This window comes from Podarcis vaucheri (genome assembly GCF_965113315.1).
Source record: "Podarcis vaucheri genome assembly, chromosome: 18".
In the NCBI taxonomy this organism is placed as follows: Eukaryota; Metazoa; Chordata; class Lepidosauria; order Squamata; family Lacertidae; genus Podarcis; species Podarcis vaucheri.
The window spans coordinates 5,126,175-5,146,261 of record NC_138756.1 but is presented as its reverse complement, the minus strand read 5'-3'; the positions used below and the strand labels follow the sequence as shown (position 1 = coordinate 5,146,261).

The 20,087-nt window shown below is 47.3% G+C and overlaps 1 protein-coding gene and 1 long non-coding RNA gene across 21 annotated transcripts in view; one reads left to right on the top strand and one right to left on the bottom strand.

Moving 5' to 3' along the window:
- LOC309523075 overlaps window positions 1-20,087 on the bottom strand; it is a 219,728-nt gene that overhangs the window by 61,215 nt on the left and 138,426 nt on the right. The gene's annotated exons all lie outside the window — the stretch shown is intronic.
- The window catches only part of PTPRS (protein tyrosine phosphatase receptor type S), a 305,222-nt gene that overhangs the window by 149,767 nt on the left and 135,368 nt on the right, over window positions 1-20,087 (top strand). For all 20 annotated transcript variants that reach the window (XM_082206217.1, XM_082206214.1, XM_082206218.1 and 17 more), the window contains 2 exons: window positions 4,756-4,901; window positions 8,601-8,742. In XM_082206217.1, the coding sequence (XP_082062343.1) occupies window positions 4,756-4,901; window positions 8,601-8,742 (288 nt within the window). The remainder of the gene's footprint in view (window positions 1-4,755; window positions 4,902-8,600; window positions 8,743-20,087) is intronic.

Here is a 20,087-nt window from a genome sequence, read left to right as displayed (position 1 = left end):
TTCCACTTCATTTTTGGAGGGGGAAAAGTGTGTCCTATGGGGCGAAAAATACAGTATATATAGATGCTAGAGAGAGAATGCAGATGACACAACCTTGATGGCAGAAAGTGAGCAGGAATTAAATAACCTTTTAATGAGGGTGAAAGAGGAGAGTGCAAAATATGGTCTGAAGCTGAACATCAAAAAAACTAAGATCATGGCCACTGGTCCCATCACCTCCTGGCAAATAGAAGGGGAGGAAATGGAGGCAGGGAGAGATTTTACTTTCTTGGGCTCCATGATCACTGCAGATGGTGACAGCAGCCACGAAATTAAAAGACGCCTGCTTCTTGGGAGAAATGCGATGACAAACCTAGACAGCATCTTAAAAAGCAGATACATCACCTTGCCAACAAAGGTCCGTATAGTAAAAGCTATGGTTTTCCCAGTAGAGATGTATGGAAGTGAGAGCTGGACCATAAAGAAGGCTGATCGCTGAAGAATGGATGCTTTTGAATTCTGGTGCTGGAGGAGACTCTTGAGAGTCCCATGGACTGCAAGAATATCAAACCTCTCCATTCTGAAGGAAATCAGCCCTGAGTGCTCACTGGAAGGACAGATCCTGAAGCTGAGACTCCAAGACTTTGGCCACCTCATGAGAAGAGAAGACTCCCTGGAAAGACCCTGATGCTGGGAAAGATGGAGGGCACCAGGAGAAGGGACGACAGAGGACGAGATGGTGAGACAGTGTTCTTGAAGCTACCAGCATGAGTTTGACCAAACCGCGGGAGGCAGTGGAAGACAGGAATGCCTGGCATGCTCTGGTCCAGGGGGTCGCGACTAAACGACTAAACAACAACAACAAGAGACAGAATGGAGCTCTTTTCCTGCTCCCCAAAACAGGACAAAGTCTGGGTGCCACAAATACCTTCTCGCTCCTCCTCTGCACCTAAGCTCTGGGGACTCTGGGAATTGTAGTGCTAAAGAGGACTTTATTTCTCTTTATTTCTTTTTCTCACAGGGAGAAGTTTTTAATGCTTGGTGTTTTGTTGTGTTTGCGTATTTTGCTGGAAGCCGCCCGGAATGGCTGGCTGCAACCCCGTCAGATGGGCGGCATATAAAATAATAGAATCATCGCCATCATCTCTCTTTCTGTTTTTATTCTTTCTGATTTCTAACTTCCGTCATCGCTCTTTTTCCCCTTCCTTTTCTTGTTGTTTCTCTGCTAATTTTGCCTTTGCTCATGTGTTGTTTTGTTTTCTTCTGGGTTATGGGAGGGTATGAACAGGAAGGTGATGGAAGGGCGTTGAAAGACCCTGTGTGAGAGTTGGGGAAGGGGAGATTGGCCAGGGTGGGGGCTGGGAGAAGAGGGTGAAGCTCCCAAGGGAGAATTAGGAGGGTCCAGCCCCTTTTGTGTGGGACAAGGATTAAGTTCTACCTCTGATAGAGGGCTTTGTATCCCCCCCCCTTTATCTTTCTGCCTTTCTTTTTGGTTCCTCCCTTCCTTTCCTAAAAATTATTATCTTGGGGGGGGGAGGATTTTTTAAATACACGGTATAAAATTATAAGTGCACAAAGTCAAATAAGATGCGGAAAAAATAACAACTGTTACGATTCTCGTCAAATTTGTCCATGGCAAGTTTACATTTCTCCGCAACTTGTCCATGTGTTGCAAGATTATACATTTCTTGGTTGGAAGGAGACACTTTTTTATTTTTCCAGTTAATCAATACAGTCATACCTCATGTTACGTCCGCTTCATGTTATGTTCTTTCGGGTTACATCCTGCGGCGACGCGGAAGTACCGGAAAGGGTTACTTCCTGGTTTCGCCTCTCGCACATATGCAGACGCGCAAAATGCCGTCATGCACATGCACAGAAGCGGTGACTCTCAACTCGCACGTGCGCAGACGCGCCGCTGCGGGTTGCGTTCTTTTCATGTTGCAAACAGGCCTCCAGAACAGATCCCGTTCACAGCCAGAGGTACCACTGTACCAGTCTGTTTGCCCAGTCAGTTCATATTGTCCCTTTGTTAGGTTCCATGTATTGGGCATATAATTCAAAAGGATGCTTTCCTCTGTGAATTTAAGGTTTTTTCTGTATTGTTGCATTGATCGTTTCTATTACCCTCTGCCAAACAAATTTCCAATGTAGGACAATGTAAGAACAAATGTTTTAAAGAAGCATTGTCTCTATTACATCTCTAGCAGCTAGATGTCTTAGTTAGCTCTTTCATTTAAAAAAATGTAATGGAGTCCCGTAAATTCAAAATATTATTTTTTGTTGTATGAGTCTTAGTTTCCTTTCTTTGTTTCCTTTCCTTTCCTTTATTTTTATTTAGATTTGCTGCCTTTTATCAAGCAGTTGTTCCCTTACCTTTCCCGCCCCGACCTGGCCACAGTGATCCATGCGATGGTCACCTCCAGGCTTGACTACTGTAATTCGCTTTTTGCGGGGCTGCCCTTGAAGCTGACCCAGAAACTCCAGCGGGTGCAGAATGCTGCAGTGAGGCTCCTCACGGGGTCTCTGCCATGGGAGCATATTCACCCAGTGCTTTTCCAGCTGCACTGGCTCCCGGTGGAGTACAGGGTCAGGTTCAAGGTGCTGGTTTTGACCTTGAAAGCCCTTCACGGCCTAGGACCCTCGTACCTACGGGACCGCCTCTCCTGGTATGCCCCACGGAGAGCCTCAAGGTCCATAAATAGCAACACCCTCGAGGTCCCAGGCCCTAAGGAACTCAGATTAGCTTCAACCAGAGCCAGGGCCTTTTCAACACTGGCCCCAACTTGGTGGAACGCTCTGCCTCATGAGACCAGGGCCCTGCAGGATCTGATTTCTTTCCGCAGGGCCTGTAAGACAGAGTTGTTCCACCTGGCCTTTGGCTTGAAGTCAATCTGATTCCCTCCCCCTCTTACTTTTTTCTTTTTCCTTTCTCCTCCTGTGATGAGGCTGCATTTTAATACTTTAATGTTTCAATATTTTAATGTTGTAGTTTAACCTTGTTTTTAAGTTGTATTCATTCAACTTGTTTTTATTATTGCTTGTTAGCCACCCTGAGCCCGGCCTTGGCTAGGGAGGGCAGGGTATAAACAACAACAACAACAACAACAACAACAACAACAACAACAACAACAACAACAACAACAACAATAATATTGTATGTTGAAAAGTCTCAATAAAAATATTTTAAAAGGGAATTGCTGTGCTGTGAGCAGAATGGGGTGGGTCTCCTACCAACCTTCAGCGCCCACAGCAAACCACACGATTCCCAGGATTTTGATCTTTCCATTCAAATGAGTCTCAAAGTGGCTTACAAACAATAAACAAGAGTAACATAATAGAGCATCACAAATAAATGCTCGTATGAAAAAATAAACACATCAGTGGAACAATGGATAGATCAATGGATCTATGAAACGCTGTTAACGAAACAGCAGCTTAGAACAAGCTAAACAACTACAGCAAAAGTCGTATTATATGATTAACAAATCAATGCGACATTTGTAATCTATAAAACAGTATTAACAACATTAACTAAACAGCGACCCCAAAATCAGCTAAACGCTGTTAAGTTCAGACACACTCTCCCTAAGTCATAATCTTTTAACCGTTTAAAGTGGACTGATGACGCATCGATTGCATGGTGCAACTTCGCCTCTGCACGAGAAAAATACCGTATTTTTTGCTCTATAAGACTCACTTTTTCCCTCCTAAAAAGTCAGGGGAAATGTGTGTGCGTCTTACGGAGCGAATGCAGGCTACACAGCTATCCCAGAAGCCAGAACAGCAAGAGGGATTGCTGCTTTCATTGTGCAGCGATCCCTCTTGCTGTTCTGGCTTCTGAGATTCAGAATATTTTTTTTCTTGTTTTCCTCCTCCAAAAACTAGGTGCGTCTTGTGGTCTGGTGCGTCTTATAGAGCGAAAAATACGGTAAATTGTGAGGTCGGTTCTGCTTGGTTTGAGTGCTGACTGCAAGTTACCCAGAGCTGATTTGTGACAGGACCCGATGTGAGGAACTCTTTCTCTCTGCGTGGCATCTGTCTCTCTCCTTATTTCACTTCCATCCTTGCCTCTTCCCGTCTTGTTAGTTTGAAATTTACTGAAATACTGAAATAGCAGAGCCACAGCTGTGCTTGGGTGATTTCCTCCCCTTCCAAAAAAACACAAAACCCCAACCCGCGGAAACGCTCTTGATCATAAAGCTGCCTTCTGCCATTCTTGAGGACAGGGACTGGGTTTATGTGCAGCTGCAAAATGTTGCATAGTGCAGATTGCACATGTCTGCTGGGTGTGATGCAGCTGCAGCGAACGCCACCCCCGCCATCCCATAAATGTATTCTGACACTAATGGAAAGGGTGTCAGGTGTGCGTGCAGGAGCCAGGCCCTGTGACTGGTAGGGCTTTGCAGGACTGGGAGCTTCCTAAGTTTGTTCTGAAGAGGCAAGGTGCGGCCGTATAGGTGAGGCTGATTGGTAACTCAATGCACCTGGTGGCAAGAGCCGGGAAGGAATATAAGGCCAGCATTTCCCTTCGGCTCTTTGCCACAGCAACACATTTCCTGCCTTGCTGCGTTTGACTCCTTGATCCTCGGACCCCTGACTTCATGACTCTTTGCTCCGCACATTTTGACTCTTTTTTAAATCGTCATTTGTGAATTTTTAATTCGTCGTTTGTGAATTTTTAATTTTTAATTCGTCATTTGTGAAATATTTCAAGTTATTCAATATTCTCTCCTTCCTCCCCCCCCCACCCCTTTCTGTTTCTTGCACATAAAGGTCCCCCCGAGTTCATCAAGAATCCTGTAGACCAGATTGGGGTCTCTGGCGGGGTGGCATCCTTCGTCTGCCAAGCGAGGGGAGACCCAAAGCCCCGCGTCACCTGGAACAAGAAGGGGAAGAAAGTGAACTCCCAGAGGTTTGAGGTAAGCGTCTCCTGCCTTTACAGGGGAGAGAATAAGGGCATCATCTAGTCCAACCCCTGCGATGGGGAAAAAAAAAGATTCTTGACATGGGAGCATTTCGGGCTCTAGTGTTGCTTCACACACATCTGTTGTTTGCGTCTTTTTTAAAAATGATATTTATTATTATTTCATAAACAAAACAATAGAAACAAATTCCAACATTCAAACTACAAAAAGCAAAACAAAACAAAGATACCAAGTAGAAAAACAGTTGATAGAAAAGGGAAAAAAAGAAAAAATAAAGAATGAGAACAAAGAGAAAAGCCAAAAATCAAAACTGAAAAATAGATTAATATTTTCAAATCTTATATTTTCTTCACTAGTTTCTTGACCTCCTCACACCTCCCATTTTGTATTCCAGTTCAGATATTTAATTCAGCAAATCCTTACCCTCTAACTTTCATCCTTACTCCATATGTTAACCTATTATTATATCCATTTGTTTGCGTCTTTTTAAAATGTTCTCAAGGGTCTTATGTTTAGATCAGGGGTGCCCAAACTTTTTTCAGAGAGGGCCAGATTTTCAAAGAGGGCCAGATTTGTTGAAGTGAACATGAACAACAACTACCAGACTTTTAGACGACATCTGAAGGCAGCCCTGTTTAGGGAAGCTTTTAATGTTTGAGGCATTACTGCATTTTAATATTGTGTTGGAAGCCGCCCAGAGTGGCTGGGGAAGCCCAGCCAGATGGGCGGGGTATAAATAATAAATAATAAATAATAAATATTATTATTATTATTATTATTATTATGCGTGAGGGCCAAGTTGTTGACTTTTTTTAGGATTGAAGTGCCGCAGGGGCCGGATAGAAGCTGGATTAGGCCCCCCGAAACAGACTTTGGACATTCCTGGTTTAGATTATGTTTAGGGGGTGATTTATAAATCAGTGGTTAGTGTTTTGTAGGAGGACCAGGGAAACCAGGGTTGAAATCCCTGCTTGGCCACGTGACGCTCACAGTATGACCACAGTCTCTCCACCTCACAGGGTTGTTGTGAGGATAAAATGAGGAGCGGGAGAGAGCCACGTATATCACATTGAGCTCCTCGGAGCGAAGATGGGGGTATAAATGCAATTAATGGATCATCATCAGTTGGGGAGGGGGGCAGGAGGGAGGGGGACGGGTTGTCGGGAGAGGAACTGGGAGCCAGGTTCGAATCCCGGGGAAACAAACTGGGTGTCCTTCAGCCAGTTGCCGTCTCTCAGCCTACATCACAGGCTCGCTGAGAAGATACAGTGGTACCTCGGGATGCGAACATGATCTGTTCCTGGGGCCCCGTTTGCATCCTGAACAGAACGTAAGACACAAGAGCGCATCTGTGCAGGTCGTGTTTCACCGCGTCCACGCATGCGCGTGATGTCATTTTCACCATCTGCGCATGCGCGAGCGGGGAAACCCAGAAGTAACACGCTCTCTTACTTCCGGGTTGCCGCAGAGCGCAACCCGAAAGCGCTCAACCTGAAGCGTATTTATCCCGAGGTATGACTGTAAAGGGGGGGGGGGGTAGAGCAACAGCAGTGCATGCTTTTGGGAGGATAAAATCGTGCATGTGCAATCTTTAGTCCCTCAAAGTGTTGTTTGAGATGGAAATGCCGCTTAAATTTTTTTAAGCGTCCTTTCGGCGTCTCCAGTGTGTTTTGTTCTGTGACCCTCTCCCACCCCCCACCCCCCAGTGCAAAATCTTTTACGTCTCTTCAGATGTTTCTCTATGCGCAAGCTCAGGAGGGAGAAGGATTTTCATCTCCTGTACAAAATAGCTGTCGTGCGGTGCGGGAAATAGGAAATCCAAATGGCAAATCTGTTGCTGGGTTGCTGTTGTTTTCTGTCTGATGGACTCAGAGGAAGGGCAGTGTGAAGTGTGTATGTGTGTGAGAGTGATGTGATTTTAGTCCCTGTTTTTGTCAACGTACGTATGCAACAGATTTCTCTCCCGTCCCTTTCTGCAACTCTCAGCCTGGTTTCAAAAGGCTCTCTGTAGTCAGTCCGTTGAGACATCTTGAAAGCGTTGCTTTTCCTCTGGAAGGCTGCTGAGTGGGGGGGGGGTGTCAGAGAGGAAGTGGGGGGAGCAGGAGAGAGAAGGGGTGACAGAGAAAGAAAGAGAAATTGGCAAAAAATGTATACCGTATTTTTCGCTCTATAGGACGCACCCGACCATAGGACGCACCTTGTTTTAGAGGGGGAGAACAAGAAAAAAAATTCCCCCCTCTCTGCTCAGCGCCCCTTCAGCGAAGCGGCAGGAGAAACGGAGCCCCTTCCATTGCTCCTCCCGCTTGGCTGAAGGGGCGCTGGACAGCTCTCCCTCTCTGCTGAAGCCAGGAGAGTCTTGCTCTCCCAGCTTCAGCAAAAGGAACCCAAAGCCTTCGGAGCGCTCCACAGGCTTCAGGTTCCTTTTGCTGAAGCCGGGAGAGCAAGACTCTCCTGGCTTCAGTGAAAGAAACTTGAAGCTTGCGGGAACTCGCTCTGTGCTCCAAAGGCTTCAGGCGGCTATCCCTGAAGCCTGGAGAGCGAGAGGGGTCGAGTGTTGGAAATGTAAAGAGAAAGAAAGTTCTTTTTATCATATGTGGTATACTGGGAAATGATATATAATGAATTGAAAAAGATGTTTAAAATAATGTTTGTAAAAGAAAAAACCCAGAAGCCTTCCTTTTTGGGAATTACAGGGACAGAACTACCCAAACTCTATAGAAATTCATTCAGGCACACGATCACAGCAGCAAGAATGTTACTTGCCCAAAAATGGAAAGAATTATAGAATTATAGAAGAAGAAGCCCCAGCGAAAGAAGGATGGATGCGAAAACTCATGGAATATGCAGAAATGGCAAAATTTACTGGAAGAATAAGAAATCAAATAACTTTTTATAAAAGAATGGAACTGGTTTATTGAACATTTACAAACAAACTGTAAACAGATAAGAACGTTGGTAGGGTTGTTGCAATAACCTGCAGTTATATAAGAGTATCTATTTAAAGTAGATGAATCAATGAGCAAATTTAAGTTCATTTGGATATGCAGAAAATAATAAAAATAAATTTAAGGAACTGCAGAAAGAGGGGGAAGGAAGTTGAGTTTTGAAATGTTAAAACAATTGTAAAATTATTGAAATGTATAAAACTGAAAATCATAAGTAAAAAATATAAAAAAGAGAAAGAAGGGGTGTCAGAGGAGGATGTCAGAGAGAGAACAGTGGTTGACTCAAAATTGCAAGAAGTCAGACCCAAACTATACATCTTCTGCATGACTGTTATCATTGCACCCTCAGTTTTAAAATACAGTCGTACCTTGGAAGTCGAACGGAATCTGTTCCAGAAGTCCATTCAACTTCCAAAACATTCGGAAACCGAAGCGCGGCTTCGGATTGGCTGCAGGAAGCTCCTGCAGCCAATCGGAAGCCCCGCCTTATGTTCAACTTCCAAAAGTAGTTCGCAAACCGGAACAGTCACTTCCGGGTTTGCTGCGTTGGGAGCCAAAAGGTTCGAGAACTAAGCTATTCGAAAACCAAGGTACGACTGTACAGGGTTGTTTCCGGTGAGTCTGAGACAACAAAATACGGGAAGGGGGGATCAGAGACTTGGAGATGTGCTCTGCTAAAAGCGACCCCCCCAAAAAAAAAACTCCTTAGCCTTTTAACACTTACTTTCTCCTCCTCTCCCTGTCTCAGACGATTGAGTTTGACGAAGGTGCCGGCGCTGTCCTGAGAATCCAGCCCCTCCGCACCCCCCGGGACGAAAACATTTACGAATGCGTTGCCCAGAACTCCGTGACAGAGATCACCGTCAACGCCAAACTGACTGTCCTAAGAGGTAAATTCCTGCGACGGGGCAGATCTTTCATTGCTTGGTGTCTCGTCTCTCCAATATTCCAAGGCTGCTTATCTGGGATAAAGCTCTGCAGGGCAAGTTGAATGTGCGTTTGATCTGCCAGTAGAAAATTCCAGCAGACTTGAGTTCTTTTAAGGCAAGGGCTGGCGCTGTGACATTTTTAATGCAATTGTCCGTATGCTTTTAATAGGTAGACTTAACTCTATCCATGTTTAATTGTTTTTTAATGATTTCCCCCTGTCTCCAGCTGTTCTTATTTTTAGCTGAAAACTGCCTTGAGTCCATGTCAAATAATAATACAGTGGTACCTCAGGTTAAGTACTTAATTTGTTCTGGAAGTCTGTTCTTAACCTGAAACTGTTCTTAACCTGAAGCACCACTTTAGCTAATGGGGCCTCGCCGCTGGAGCACGATTTCTGTTCTCATCCTGCCACGCCGCTGGAGCACGATTTCTGTTCTCATCCTGAAGCAAAGTTCTTAACCTGAAGCACTATTTCTGGGTTAGCGGAGTCTGTAACCTGAAGCGTATGTAACCTGAGGTACCACTGTAATAATAATAATAATAATAGTAATAATAATAATAATAATAATAATAATAATAGCAGATAGTTCCTGCAAGAAGTTCTTCACCTCTTCCTTGTTTTCTCAACAAGGGAACGCCTTGCACTTTCTCTTGCTCCCATAAAAAAAAGGTAAAGGTAAGGCGCTGTGGGTTAAACCACAGAGCCTAGGACTTGCCAATCAGAAGGTTGGTGGCTCAAATCCCCGCGACGGGGTGAGCTCCCATTGCTCGGTCCCTGCTCCTGCCAACCTAGCAGTTCAAAAGCACATCAAAGTGCAAGTAGATAAATAGGTACCGCTCCGGCGGGAAGGTAAATGGCGTTTCCGTGCGCTGCTCTGGTTCACAAGAAGCGGCTTAGTCATGCTGGCCACATGACCCGGAAGCTGTACGCCGGCTCCCTCGGTCAATAAAGCGAGATGAGCGCCGCAACCCCAGAGTCGGCCACGACTGGACCTAATGGTCAGGGGTCCCTTTACCTTTAAGGGACCCCTGACAGTTAAGTCCAGACGCAGATGACTCTGGGATTGCGACGCTCATCTCGCTTTATAGGCCGAGGGAGCCGGCGTTTGTCCGCAGACAGTTTTTCTGGGTCATGTGGCCAGCAGGACTAAGCCACATCTAGCGAAACCATAGCAGTGCACGGAAACGCTGTTTACCTTCCTGCCGGAGCGGTACCTATTTATCTACTTGCACTTTGACATGCTTTTGAACTGCTAGGTTGGCAGGAGCCGGGACCGAGCAACAGGAACTCACCCCATCGCGGGGATTCGAACTGCCAACCTTCTGATCGGCAAGCCCAAGAGGCTCAGTGGTTTAGACCACAGCGCCAACCCCTATTTCCCTTTGCTCCTGTACGTTCAACCAACTGCCACTCCGCCTTGCTAAGGAGCAGGTGGTATTCCTGGAGCTCAGCAAGAGACCCCCAGGTCCTTGTTCTGCGATGCCAACACGTTGTGCTGCTTATCCGTCTGCCTCTCCCAGTGAGTGGCAAGGTGTCGCTTTGACGAGGATCTCCGCTGTCGGGAGTTAAGCAGGGAGAAGTTTCCGTATCAGGCGAGGCACCGCTTTATCTTAACAGCGTCTCAAGGGGCAGGGATTGTAGGGCAACAGATATGTCTTCGCTGCGTTTCCAGTTGTTTGTGATGGTTTCTGGGGAAATGAAATATTACCCTGTTAGGAGCACAGGAAGCTCTCTTCCTGCGATAGACCGTCTCCCCCGATATTGCTCTTAATTCTGACTGACAGCGTGTCTCCAGGGTATCGGGCCGAGAGAGGGATTCCTCCCCCCCCCCGCCCCCCATCACTGAACATCTCATCATTTTAAACAGGACTGGATCTGGGGTCTTCTGCAGGCACCCCAGTTTCTTAGCTGCTGAACTTCTCTTCCCCAAAACATGACATTTTATTATTATTTTAAAAAATAAAACTTTAGTCTCCTCCCCCCTCTGCACAATTCACTGTTCTGAGCTCCCCCCCCTTTAACAACAGCATCCTCTGAGGGTGCATAAATTCGCCACTCCTCTGTGTAAGTTGTTGCAGGATCGTTTGGTCGGAACGGCCTTCCATTGATTGTTTGCATGGGCTGCCACGCTGAACTTGCCTTCTTCCAATCAGCCCAGTGGCTGGATCAGTCCCTCGCATCTCTGTTGTTGGGCTCAGTCAATTACGCCTGGTGCAGTGACGACGAGAGAACAAGTTCATATACCTTAGACCAGGGGTCAGCAAACATTTTCAGCAGGGGGCCGGTTCACTGTCCTTCAGACCTTGTGGGGGGCCGGACTATGTTTTTTGGGGGGTTATTTTGCCCCACAAATAACCGAGATATGCATTTTAAATAAAACCACACATTCTACTCATGTAAAAACACCAGGCAGGCCCCACAAATAACCCAGAGATGCATTTTAAATAAAAAGACACATTCTACTCATGTAAAAACACACTTATTCCTGCTCTGTCCGTGGGCCGAATTTAGATGGCTATTGGGCTGGATCCGGCCCCTGGGCCTTTGTCTGCCTACCCTTGCCTAGACACTTTCAAAGTAGAAACTTTTTCAGAAGGTTCATACGAATGAAGTTCAAGTCAGAGAAAAAAGTGCTTCAGCTGTCAGAAATTTCAAAAGCTTCATAAAAGGTAAAGGACCCCTGCACGGTTAAGTCCAGTCAAAGGTGACTATGGGGTTGCAGCACTCATCTCGCTTTCAGGCCGAGGGAGACGGCGTTTGTCCACAGACTACTTTCCAGGTCATGTGGCCAGCAGGACTAAACTGCTTCTGGCGCAACAAGACACCGTGACGGAAACCAAAGCGCACGGAAACACTGTTTACCTTCCCGCCTGCACGGGTGTGCTTTCAAATAGCCAGGTTGGCAGGAGCTGGGACAGAGCAACGGGAACTCACCCCGTCGCAGGGATTCGAACCACCAACCTTCTGATCAGCAAGCCCAAGAGGCTCAGTGGTTTAGACCACAGCGCCACCCACATTCATTGGCGAATTGTTCCCCATGCTACACCCGAAAGCGATTTGCTACTACGCTGCAAAATGTGGTCGTGTAGAGTGCGTCAGCCTGTTAAGAGCATCAGCCAGCCAGCCATTCCTTTTCCAAGATGCGCCATTCCGTGTTTTCTGCCGCTCAGTTTCCAATTTATTTCCCCTCCGTGGGCAGTCAGTTCTGTGGCTACGTGGGAATTGCTCAGTCCTTATTCGGCAGGTTTCGATCCCACGCACATTTAAGATGTTACTGTATTTCTGCAAAATTTGGAATCCCCTACACCGCCCCCGCCCCCAAAAGGAAGCTTCTTTCCACGCAGATTTTCCCAGGTTCACTCCTCAGCATCTCTAGGTAGGGCTGAGAAAGACCCCTGTTTGAAATCTTGGAGAGCAGCTGCCAGTCAGTGTAGGCAATATTGGGCTAGGTGGACCAGAAGTCTGAAGCCGTATAGGGTAGCTCCCTATATTGTAGCCTTATTGGAGTTCACCGATAGGGTCTGTGTTGCTCCCGAGAGGGAGGGAGGAAGTCAAATGACACCAAGGTTGATTCCAAGAAAGAGTTTATTCTGCTCTCCGGATAGCAGAAGGCACTTGCGTGGTCAGTCCACAGCAAGTCCAAAGAAATGAGAAATTTCATGCAGTATATATATCCTCCAGGCACCTTCTCCCCCTTCCCCAGGAATCCAGCCACTTCAGCTTGTACACGCAGGTTGACATCACAGATGTTCCTGCTCCGGCACTCTTAACCATAAAAGGGTATTCCTTCCTATACTTCTGACCATAAAAGGGTTTTCCTTCCTACACTCTTATCTTGGAGCAAGAGGTCACCATCTCCAAGAACACCCTCTGGCGCTGTTCCCAGACTAGGTCTGTGCGTGTTTGTGGTCAGGATATAAGATAAGGCACAGACGTGTCTTCCCTGTTCTACTGGTACAGTCAAGGCCATCCTTGCCGTCACAAACTGATAAAGGAGAGGCTCTGAGCACTTCTTTATACAGCTGGGTTTTGGCTCAGGAGCTCAAGTTAAAGCATTTTAGCTAAGGAAAAATAGGGATTTTGGTGCAGTTTCAAACTGCCTGCACATTCAGTTTTGGGTTTGGGAAACCCATTCCTTCAATATTACTGTTTAAATCAGCTCTTTATTCAGTCACGAGGACTGACTCTTTAGGGAATGGGCTGTAGCTCATATGTGGAGCGCAGAAGGCTCCAAGTTCAAGCATATTCCAGTAAGTCCGGGAGAGAACCCCTCTCAGAAATACTGGAGAGCTGTTGCCAGCCAGTGTAGACAACACTGGGCTAGATGGAGCAATTGGTCTATGTCAGTAGAAGGCAGCTTCCAACGTTACCATTACTAACAACCCAAACATGCAGTAGCGGAGTATTATGTCATGCAATGTATGAATACGAGTAGTATTTATTCGTGAAGCCGGAGCCATTACGAAATAAAATGCATTAAACAGAATTAAAAACACACAGTAAAAATAATCATTAAAACCAGGGCTTCTTTTAGATAAGAGTTGGAGTTTAACTTCTCATCCCCCACAGACTTTCCTCCTTAAAATCGCCGCTTTCGAGGCAAAAACTGGCCACTTTTTCAAACGTGTGTCAGGGGGACCTATCCCCTAACAAAAAGTTAAATCAGATACCTGATCAGTCTCTCTCACCTGAGAGATCTGAGTCTTTGAGCAAGCCTGCTTGTGCTGTACAGTGGTACCTCGGGTTACATACGCTTCAGGTTACAGACTCCGCTAACCCAGAAATAGTGCTTCAGGTTAAGAACTTTGCTTCAGGATGAGAACAGAAATCGTGCTCTGGTGGCGTGGCGGCAGCGGGAGGCCCCATTAGCTAAAGTGGTGCTTCAGGTTAAGAACAGTTTCAGGTTAAGAACGGACCTCCGGAACGAATTAAGTACTTAACCTGAGGCACCACTGTATACAAAGCAAACAAACAATAAATTATAAGGGGAAGAAATGGGGAAACACCAATATTAATCACAACTTCTGTATTTCCTGAGCTAGCATGGATGATCAACGTTGGGCATATTGAGTCCAAAGCACAGGAAATAAAATCATAGAATTGAGAAGGGACCAGAAATGTGCATGTTTTCCTCAGTAGCCCAAATCTGTAGGTTCCGAAACCACAACAACAAATGCATTTTTTCCCCCAAATATTTCCATCGCTCGGCTGCCAGAATCCTGCCTGCAGCCGACATCCGCATCAAAAGTTCTTCAGAGCAATGAGCTTTCATGCTGTCAGTCTGCATATTCGCTACAGAGAGCTCTGCTAACATCTGCGGGCCTGCTGTCAGAATGGCTGCACCAGATGCAACCCTAGACTCTTATTTAAGGCTGCTCCCCACATTCCTGGGACACAGGTGGCGCTGTGGGTTAAACCACAGAGCCTAGGACTTGTGGATTGGAAGGTCAGCGGTTCGAATCCCCGCGACGGGGTGAGCTCCCGTTGCTCAGTCCCTGCTCCTGCCAACCTAGCAGTTCGAAAGCACCTCAAAGTGCAAGTAGATAAAGAGGTACCGCTCTGGCGGGAAGGTAAACGGCGTTTCCGTGCGCTGCTCTGGTTCGCCAGAAGCGGCTTAGTCCTGCTGGCCACATGACCTGGAAGCTGTACGCCGGCTCCCTCGGCCAATAAAGCGAGATGAGCGCCGCAACCCCAGAGTCGGCCACGACTGGACCTAATGGTCAGGGGTCCCTTTGCCTTTTTACCCACATTCCTAGGAGTGAGCAATGGCAAAAAAAAAACAAAAACGGGGGAAAAGCATTCTCCCCCCCAAAAAAAAAATGGGGAAAAGAACAAGGTGGCAAAACAAACAAGCGCAAATAACGAAAATTAAGTACCAGAGCGCTGATAGCAAATAAATCACGGAGCGAGCACTGTTTTAAATGGATCCTTAGCGCCGTTGTGGGGGAGCCCTCTTTGGTGACAAATACAAATGTGCGGAAAGAACGGGGGGGGGATATATTACGCAAGGCTGGAATTGCCCCGCAACTGCAGCTGTTCAAGCTCTGGGCTTCTGCAATCTCCACAGCTGTCGCTCGTCTGGGGTGGGGACCCACGAAGCAGCCTGCCTTGTCTCCCCCTCCGTTGGGGGCTGGCAAACAGGCAAAAGTGTCAGCCGAGGAGGGACCCGGCTGACAAGGGGGGGTTGCCGCCGACCAGCTGGCATGCTCATTACGCGGCCGACTAGTGCTTCCCGGTTCGAACACAGCCAACACCCCCTCGCTGGGCTCTCAAAGCTTCGTTAGGTGATGTGCTAATTGCAGCGGCTCTCTCCAGCTAGCAAAAAAAGGGGGGCACCTAGCCGGAAAAACCCTGCTGGCGTTAAGCAAAGGTTGTCTGCGTGCCCCCCACCCCCACCCCCCACTGGCCTGCTGCCAGAACTGGAGAGTGGGGAGTGAGAATAATAAAAGTCCTTTCCTCCATGAATTTGCATCCTGGGAGCTCTGAGTTGTTGCGCCGGGATGCAGCAGGAACTCCAAGCTTGGGGTGGCTGAGCAGGAATGTTGGGGATTGAGTGAGCTGCTGCAACGCCGGACGCCTCTGGACAACCTGTTAATTGAGCATATTTATCCTGATTTGTTGCCAGGCAGATTAGACATCAGTGGCTTGTTTAGTGAGCATGCATCCTTAATTTGTTTGTGTGGAGTTTAGAACATGAGTAGGCAAACGTGGATAGGCCTGGGGGCCAGATCCAGCCCAATCATCTTCTAAATCCAGACCGCGGATGGTCAGGGAATCTGTGTGTTTTTGCATGGGTAGAATGTGTCCTTTTATTTAAAATGCATCTCTGCATTATTTGTGGGGCATAGGAATCCGTTCATTTATTTTTTCAAAATCTAGTCCGGCCCCCCACAAGGTCTGAGGGATAGTGGACTGGCCCCCTGCTGAAAAAGTTTGCTGACCCCTGGTTTAGAAGATTCTGCGTGACCAAGGGTGACCAAGATGGTGAAAGGTCTGGAAACCAAGCCTTGTGAGGAGCGGTTGAAGGAGTTGGGGATGTTTAGCTTGGAAAAGAGGAGACACACAAGATAGGGTAGTCGTCTTCAATTATCTCAAGGGGTGTCCCATGGAAGAGGGAGCATGCTTGTATTCTCCTGCTCTGGAGGATAGGATTTGAACCGATTGCTTCAATTTACAAAATAATGAGATTCCTCCTCAACATCAAGACAAACTTTCTGGTCATAGGAGCTGTTCCACGGTGAAACAGACTCTCTCAGAAGGTGGTGGACTCTTCTTTGCTGGAAGTTTTTAAACAAATGTTGGTTGGGCATCTGTCAGGGATTCATAAGCTGTGAATCCTGCATTTGGGATCCCTTACAACACTGCAATTCAATGATTTGATGACCTTTCATCCAGTGCTTGCTTCCCTGTGCAAAATCTTCTATACAAGGTCTCAAAGTAGCTGTTTTATTCCAAAAGAATTTCAGAAATAGATTGGAAAGAGAAATTGCAGAGTTGCAACTTATTACCAAACTTAAAACCATGGAGAGACCTGGTCTGAACAAAGACATTGGATTCTTATCTCATTATACAGGATAAAGCTATTTTTAGCCATCTCACCCCTTGCTTTTTCCCGTAAGACCAATTGCAGACGTTAACAGGTTTACCACACCTATCAGCCAATCACCCATTCCCACCACCCTTCTGAGTAATACCCCTCCCCACCCGCTCACTATCTACAAGGGTCTGGGGACTTCTGTTTCAGTGTATCTGAAGAAGGGTGCGTGCACGCGAAAGCTCATACCAATAACAAACTTAGTTGGTCTCTCAGGTGCCACTGGTCCCATCACCTCCTGGCAAATAGAAGGAGAAGAAATGGAGGCAGTGAGAGATTTTATTTTCTTGGGCTCCATGATCACTGCAGATGGTGACAGCAGCCACGAAATTAAAAGATGCCTGCTTCTTGGGAGAAAAGCAATGACAAACCTAGACAGCATCTTAAAAAGCAGAGACATCACCTTGCCAACAAAGGTCCGTATAGTTAAAGCTCTGGTTTTCCCAGTAGTGATGTATGGAAGTGAGAGCTGGACTATAAAGAAGGCTGATCGCCGAAGAATGGATGCTTTTGAATTCTGGTGCTGGAGGAGACTCTTGAGAGTCCCATGGACTGCAAGAAGACCAAACCTCTCCATTCTGAAGGAAATCAGCCCTGAGTGCTCACTGGAAGGACAGATCCTGAAGCTGAGGCTCCAAGACTTTGGCCACCTCATGAGAAGAGAAGACTCCCTGGAAAAGACCCTGATGTTGGGAAAGATGGAGGGCGCAAGGAGAAGGGGACGACAGAGGACGAGATGGTTGGACAGTGTTCTCAAAGCTACCAGCATGAGTCTGACCAAACTGCGGGAGGCAGTGGAAGACAGGAGTGCCTGGCGTGCTCTGGTCCAGGGGGTCACGAAAAGACAGACACGACTAAACGACTAAACACGGTGCCACTGTATTCTTTTATTTTGTTTCGACTACGGCAGACCAACCTGGCTACATACCTGTAACTCTCCCTAGAGAGTTTTGCACAATGCAATACTTTCCGCCCTAGAAAAGAGGAGTGGTCCTGATCCGAAAGACGAAAGAAAGCATAAAACTTATTCCTTGGAGGTTGGATGTCCATCAGCCACAGATGCTTTCGTTGAGATTTCTGCATTGCAGGGGTTGGACTGGATGACCCCCCTGGGCCCCTCCCAACTCTGCAATCCTCTGAACCTATGAGCGAATCCCTTCCCCACACATTTTCCTTGTCGCAGAAGTCCAGTTTTTTCAAGAAGCGAGTCTGGAGTGCAGGAGCTGCAGGGCTGCTTTAATAGCTCACCCCGGATTTGCCAGTTTGCAATCGAATCCCCTCCGAAAGCAGCGAGGGTCCAGAAAGTGTCACCAAATTCTTCTGTGCAGCCCCACACTCTCTCTCCCCCGCTCCCCAAATCCTTTTCTCAGACAAAGTTATCCTTTTGACCTGTCTTTGGATTTCGGGCCGTAAAGATCGACTTCTCCTTCCCCTTGTGCCGGACTCATTTGTAACTGCTGGGGAGAGTTAAAAGGACAAAGACTGAATCTATTAACCTCTGCTTTTTCACAAAGAGCAGGCGAACGAGTGTGGACAGCCTCCCTGACTCTTTGTGCCTCCCCAACCACCTCCCCCCTTTCTTTTCTTTCTTCCCTCTTTTCCCTGCTCCAAATGTCCGCCGTCTCTCCTACCTAGGGTGGCCCTCTCAACAAAGGTTTCCAACAGGAATACACCGGAAGCTGCCTTAAGTCAGGGCCGCTTATTATTTGTACAGTCATACCTCTGGTTACAGACACTTCAGGTTGCGTTTTTTTGGGTTACAGACCGCCGAAACCCAGAAGTTCCAGAACAGGTTACTTCCGGGTTTCAGCAGTCGCGTATGCGCAGACACACCGAATTGCAACCTGCGCAGACGCGCCACTGCAGGTTGCAAATGCTGCGGGTTGCAAATGTGCATCCTGCATGGATCACGTTCGCAACCCGAGCGTCCACTGTATTAAGGGTAAAGGGACCCCTGACCATTAGGTCCAGTCATGACCGACTCTGGGGTTGCGGCGCTCATCTCGCTTTATTGGCTGAGGGAGCCGGCGTGCAGCTTCCGGGTCATGTGGCCAGCATGACGAAGCCGCTTCTGGCGAACCAGAGCAGTGCACAGAAACACCATTTACCTTCCCGCCGGAGTGGTACCTATTTATCTACTTGCACTTTGATGTGCTTTCGAACTGCTAGGTTGGCAGGAGCAGGGACCGAGCAACGGGAGCTCACCCTGTCGTGGGGATTCGAACCGCCGACCTTCTAATCGGCAAGTCCTAGGCTCTGTGGTTTAACCCACAGCGCCACCCGAGTCCCACTGTATTATTATTGCATTTATTTCCCACCTGTTGCCCCAAGGACTCAAGGTAGCTTGTGCCTGGTTCTCCCTTTTTTCATTTATCCCCGACAACAACCCTGAGAGGTAGCAACCTCTCTTGGCAGGGGAATCGGTCCATCACCTTGATCATTTTCAGTTGGTAGAGCACGAGACTCTTAATCTCAGGGTTGTGGGTTCGATCCACACACTGGGCAAAATATTCTTACATTGCAACGGGTCGGGCTACTGGATGAGACATTCGTGGCCCCTTCCGACTTTACAACTGGTTTCCCTTTCCTGAACCTTTTCCCAACTCCATGATACCCTTTTTGGACCAAGGCGACCAGAACCCTTCATGGTATTCCAAGCGCGGCTGCCCCCAGATTTGCTTAGGAGTGTTATGATATCGGCAGTTTTATTTTCAACAATCCTTCGCGTGGGATCGGCCTTTTCCGTCTGTTTCTCATAGAATCATAGAATCATAGAGTTGGAAGAGACCACAAGGGCCATCGAGTCCAACCCCCTGCCAAGCAGGAAACACCATCAGAGCACTCCTGACATATGGTTGTCAAGCCTCTGCTTAAAGACCTCCAAAGGAGGAGACTCCACCACACTCCTTGGCAGCAAATTCCACTGTCAAACAGCTCTTACTGTCAGGAAGTTCTTCCTAATGTTTAGGTGGAATCTTCTTTCTTGTAGTTTGGATCCATTGCTCCGTGTCCGCTTCTCTGGAGCAGCAGAAAACAACCTTTCTCCCTCCTCTATGTGACATCCTTTTATAGATTTGAACATGGCTATCATATCACCCCTTAACCTCCTCTTCTCCAGGCTAAACATGCCCAGCTCCCTTAGCCGTTCCTCATAAGGCATCGTTTCCAGGCCTTTGACCATTTTGGTTGCCCTCCTCTGGACACGTTCCAGTTTGTCAGTGTCCTTCTTGAATTGTGGTGCCCAGAACTGGACACAGTACTCCAGGTGAGGTCTGACCAGAGCAGAATACAGTGGCACTATTACTTCCCTTGATCTAGATGCTATACTCCTATTGATGCAGCCCAGAATTGCATTGGCTTTTTTAGCTGCCGCGTCACACTGTTGGCTCATGTCAAGTTTGTGGTCAGCCAAGACTCCTAGATCCTTTTCACATGTACTGCTCTCAAGCCAGGTGTCACCCATCTTGCATTTGTGCCTCTCATTTTTTTTGCCCAAGTGCAAAAAAAAATAAAAAAAAAATGAGAGTGCACCCTATTAAAAGAGCTGCAAAGCAGCAGCTGTCGGCGTCCCTGGAAGACCTTTGCACTTTCACTTAACGAGCGGCCGTTTCCGGCAAGGAGAGTCACAGCAGGGGGAAGAGCCCTCTGGGAAAGGGCTTCTGTGAACAGAGATGACCGAGCCCCGCAGATGTGGCCGTGTAGGGGTGACA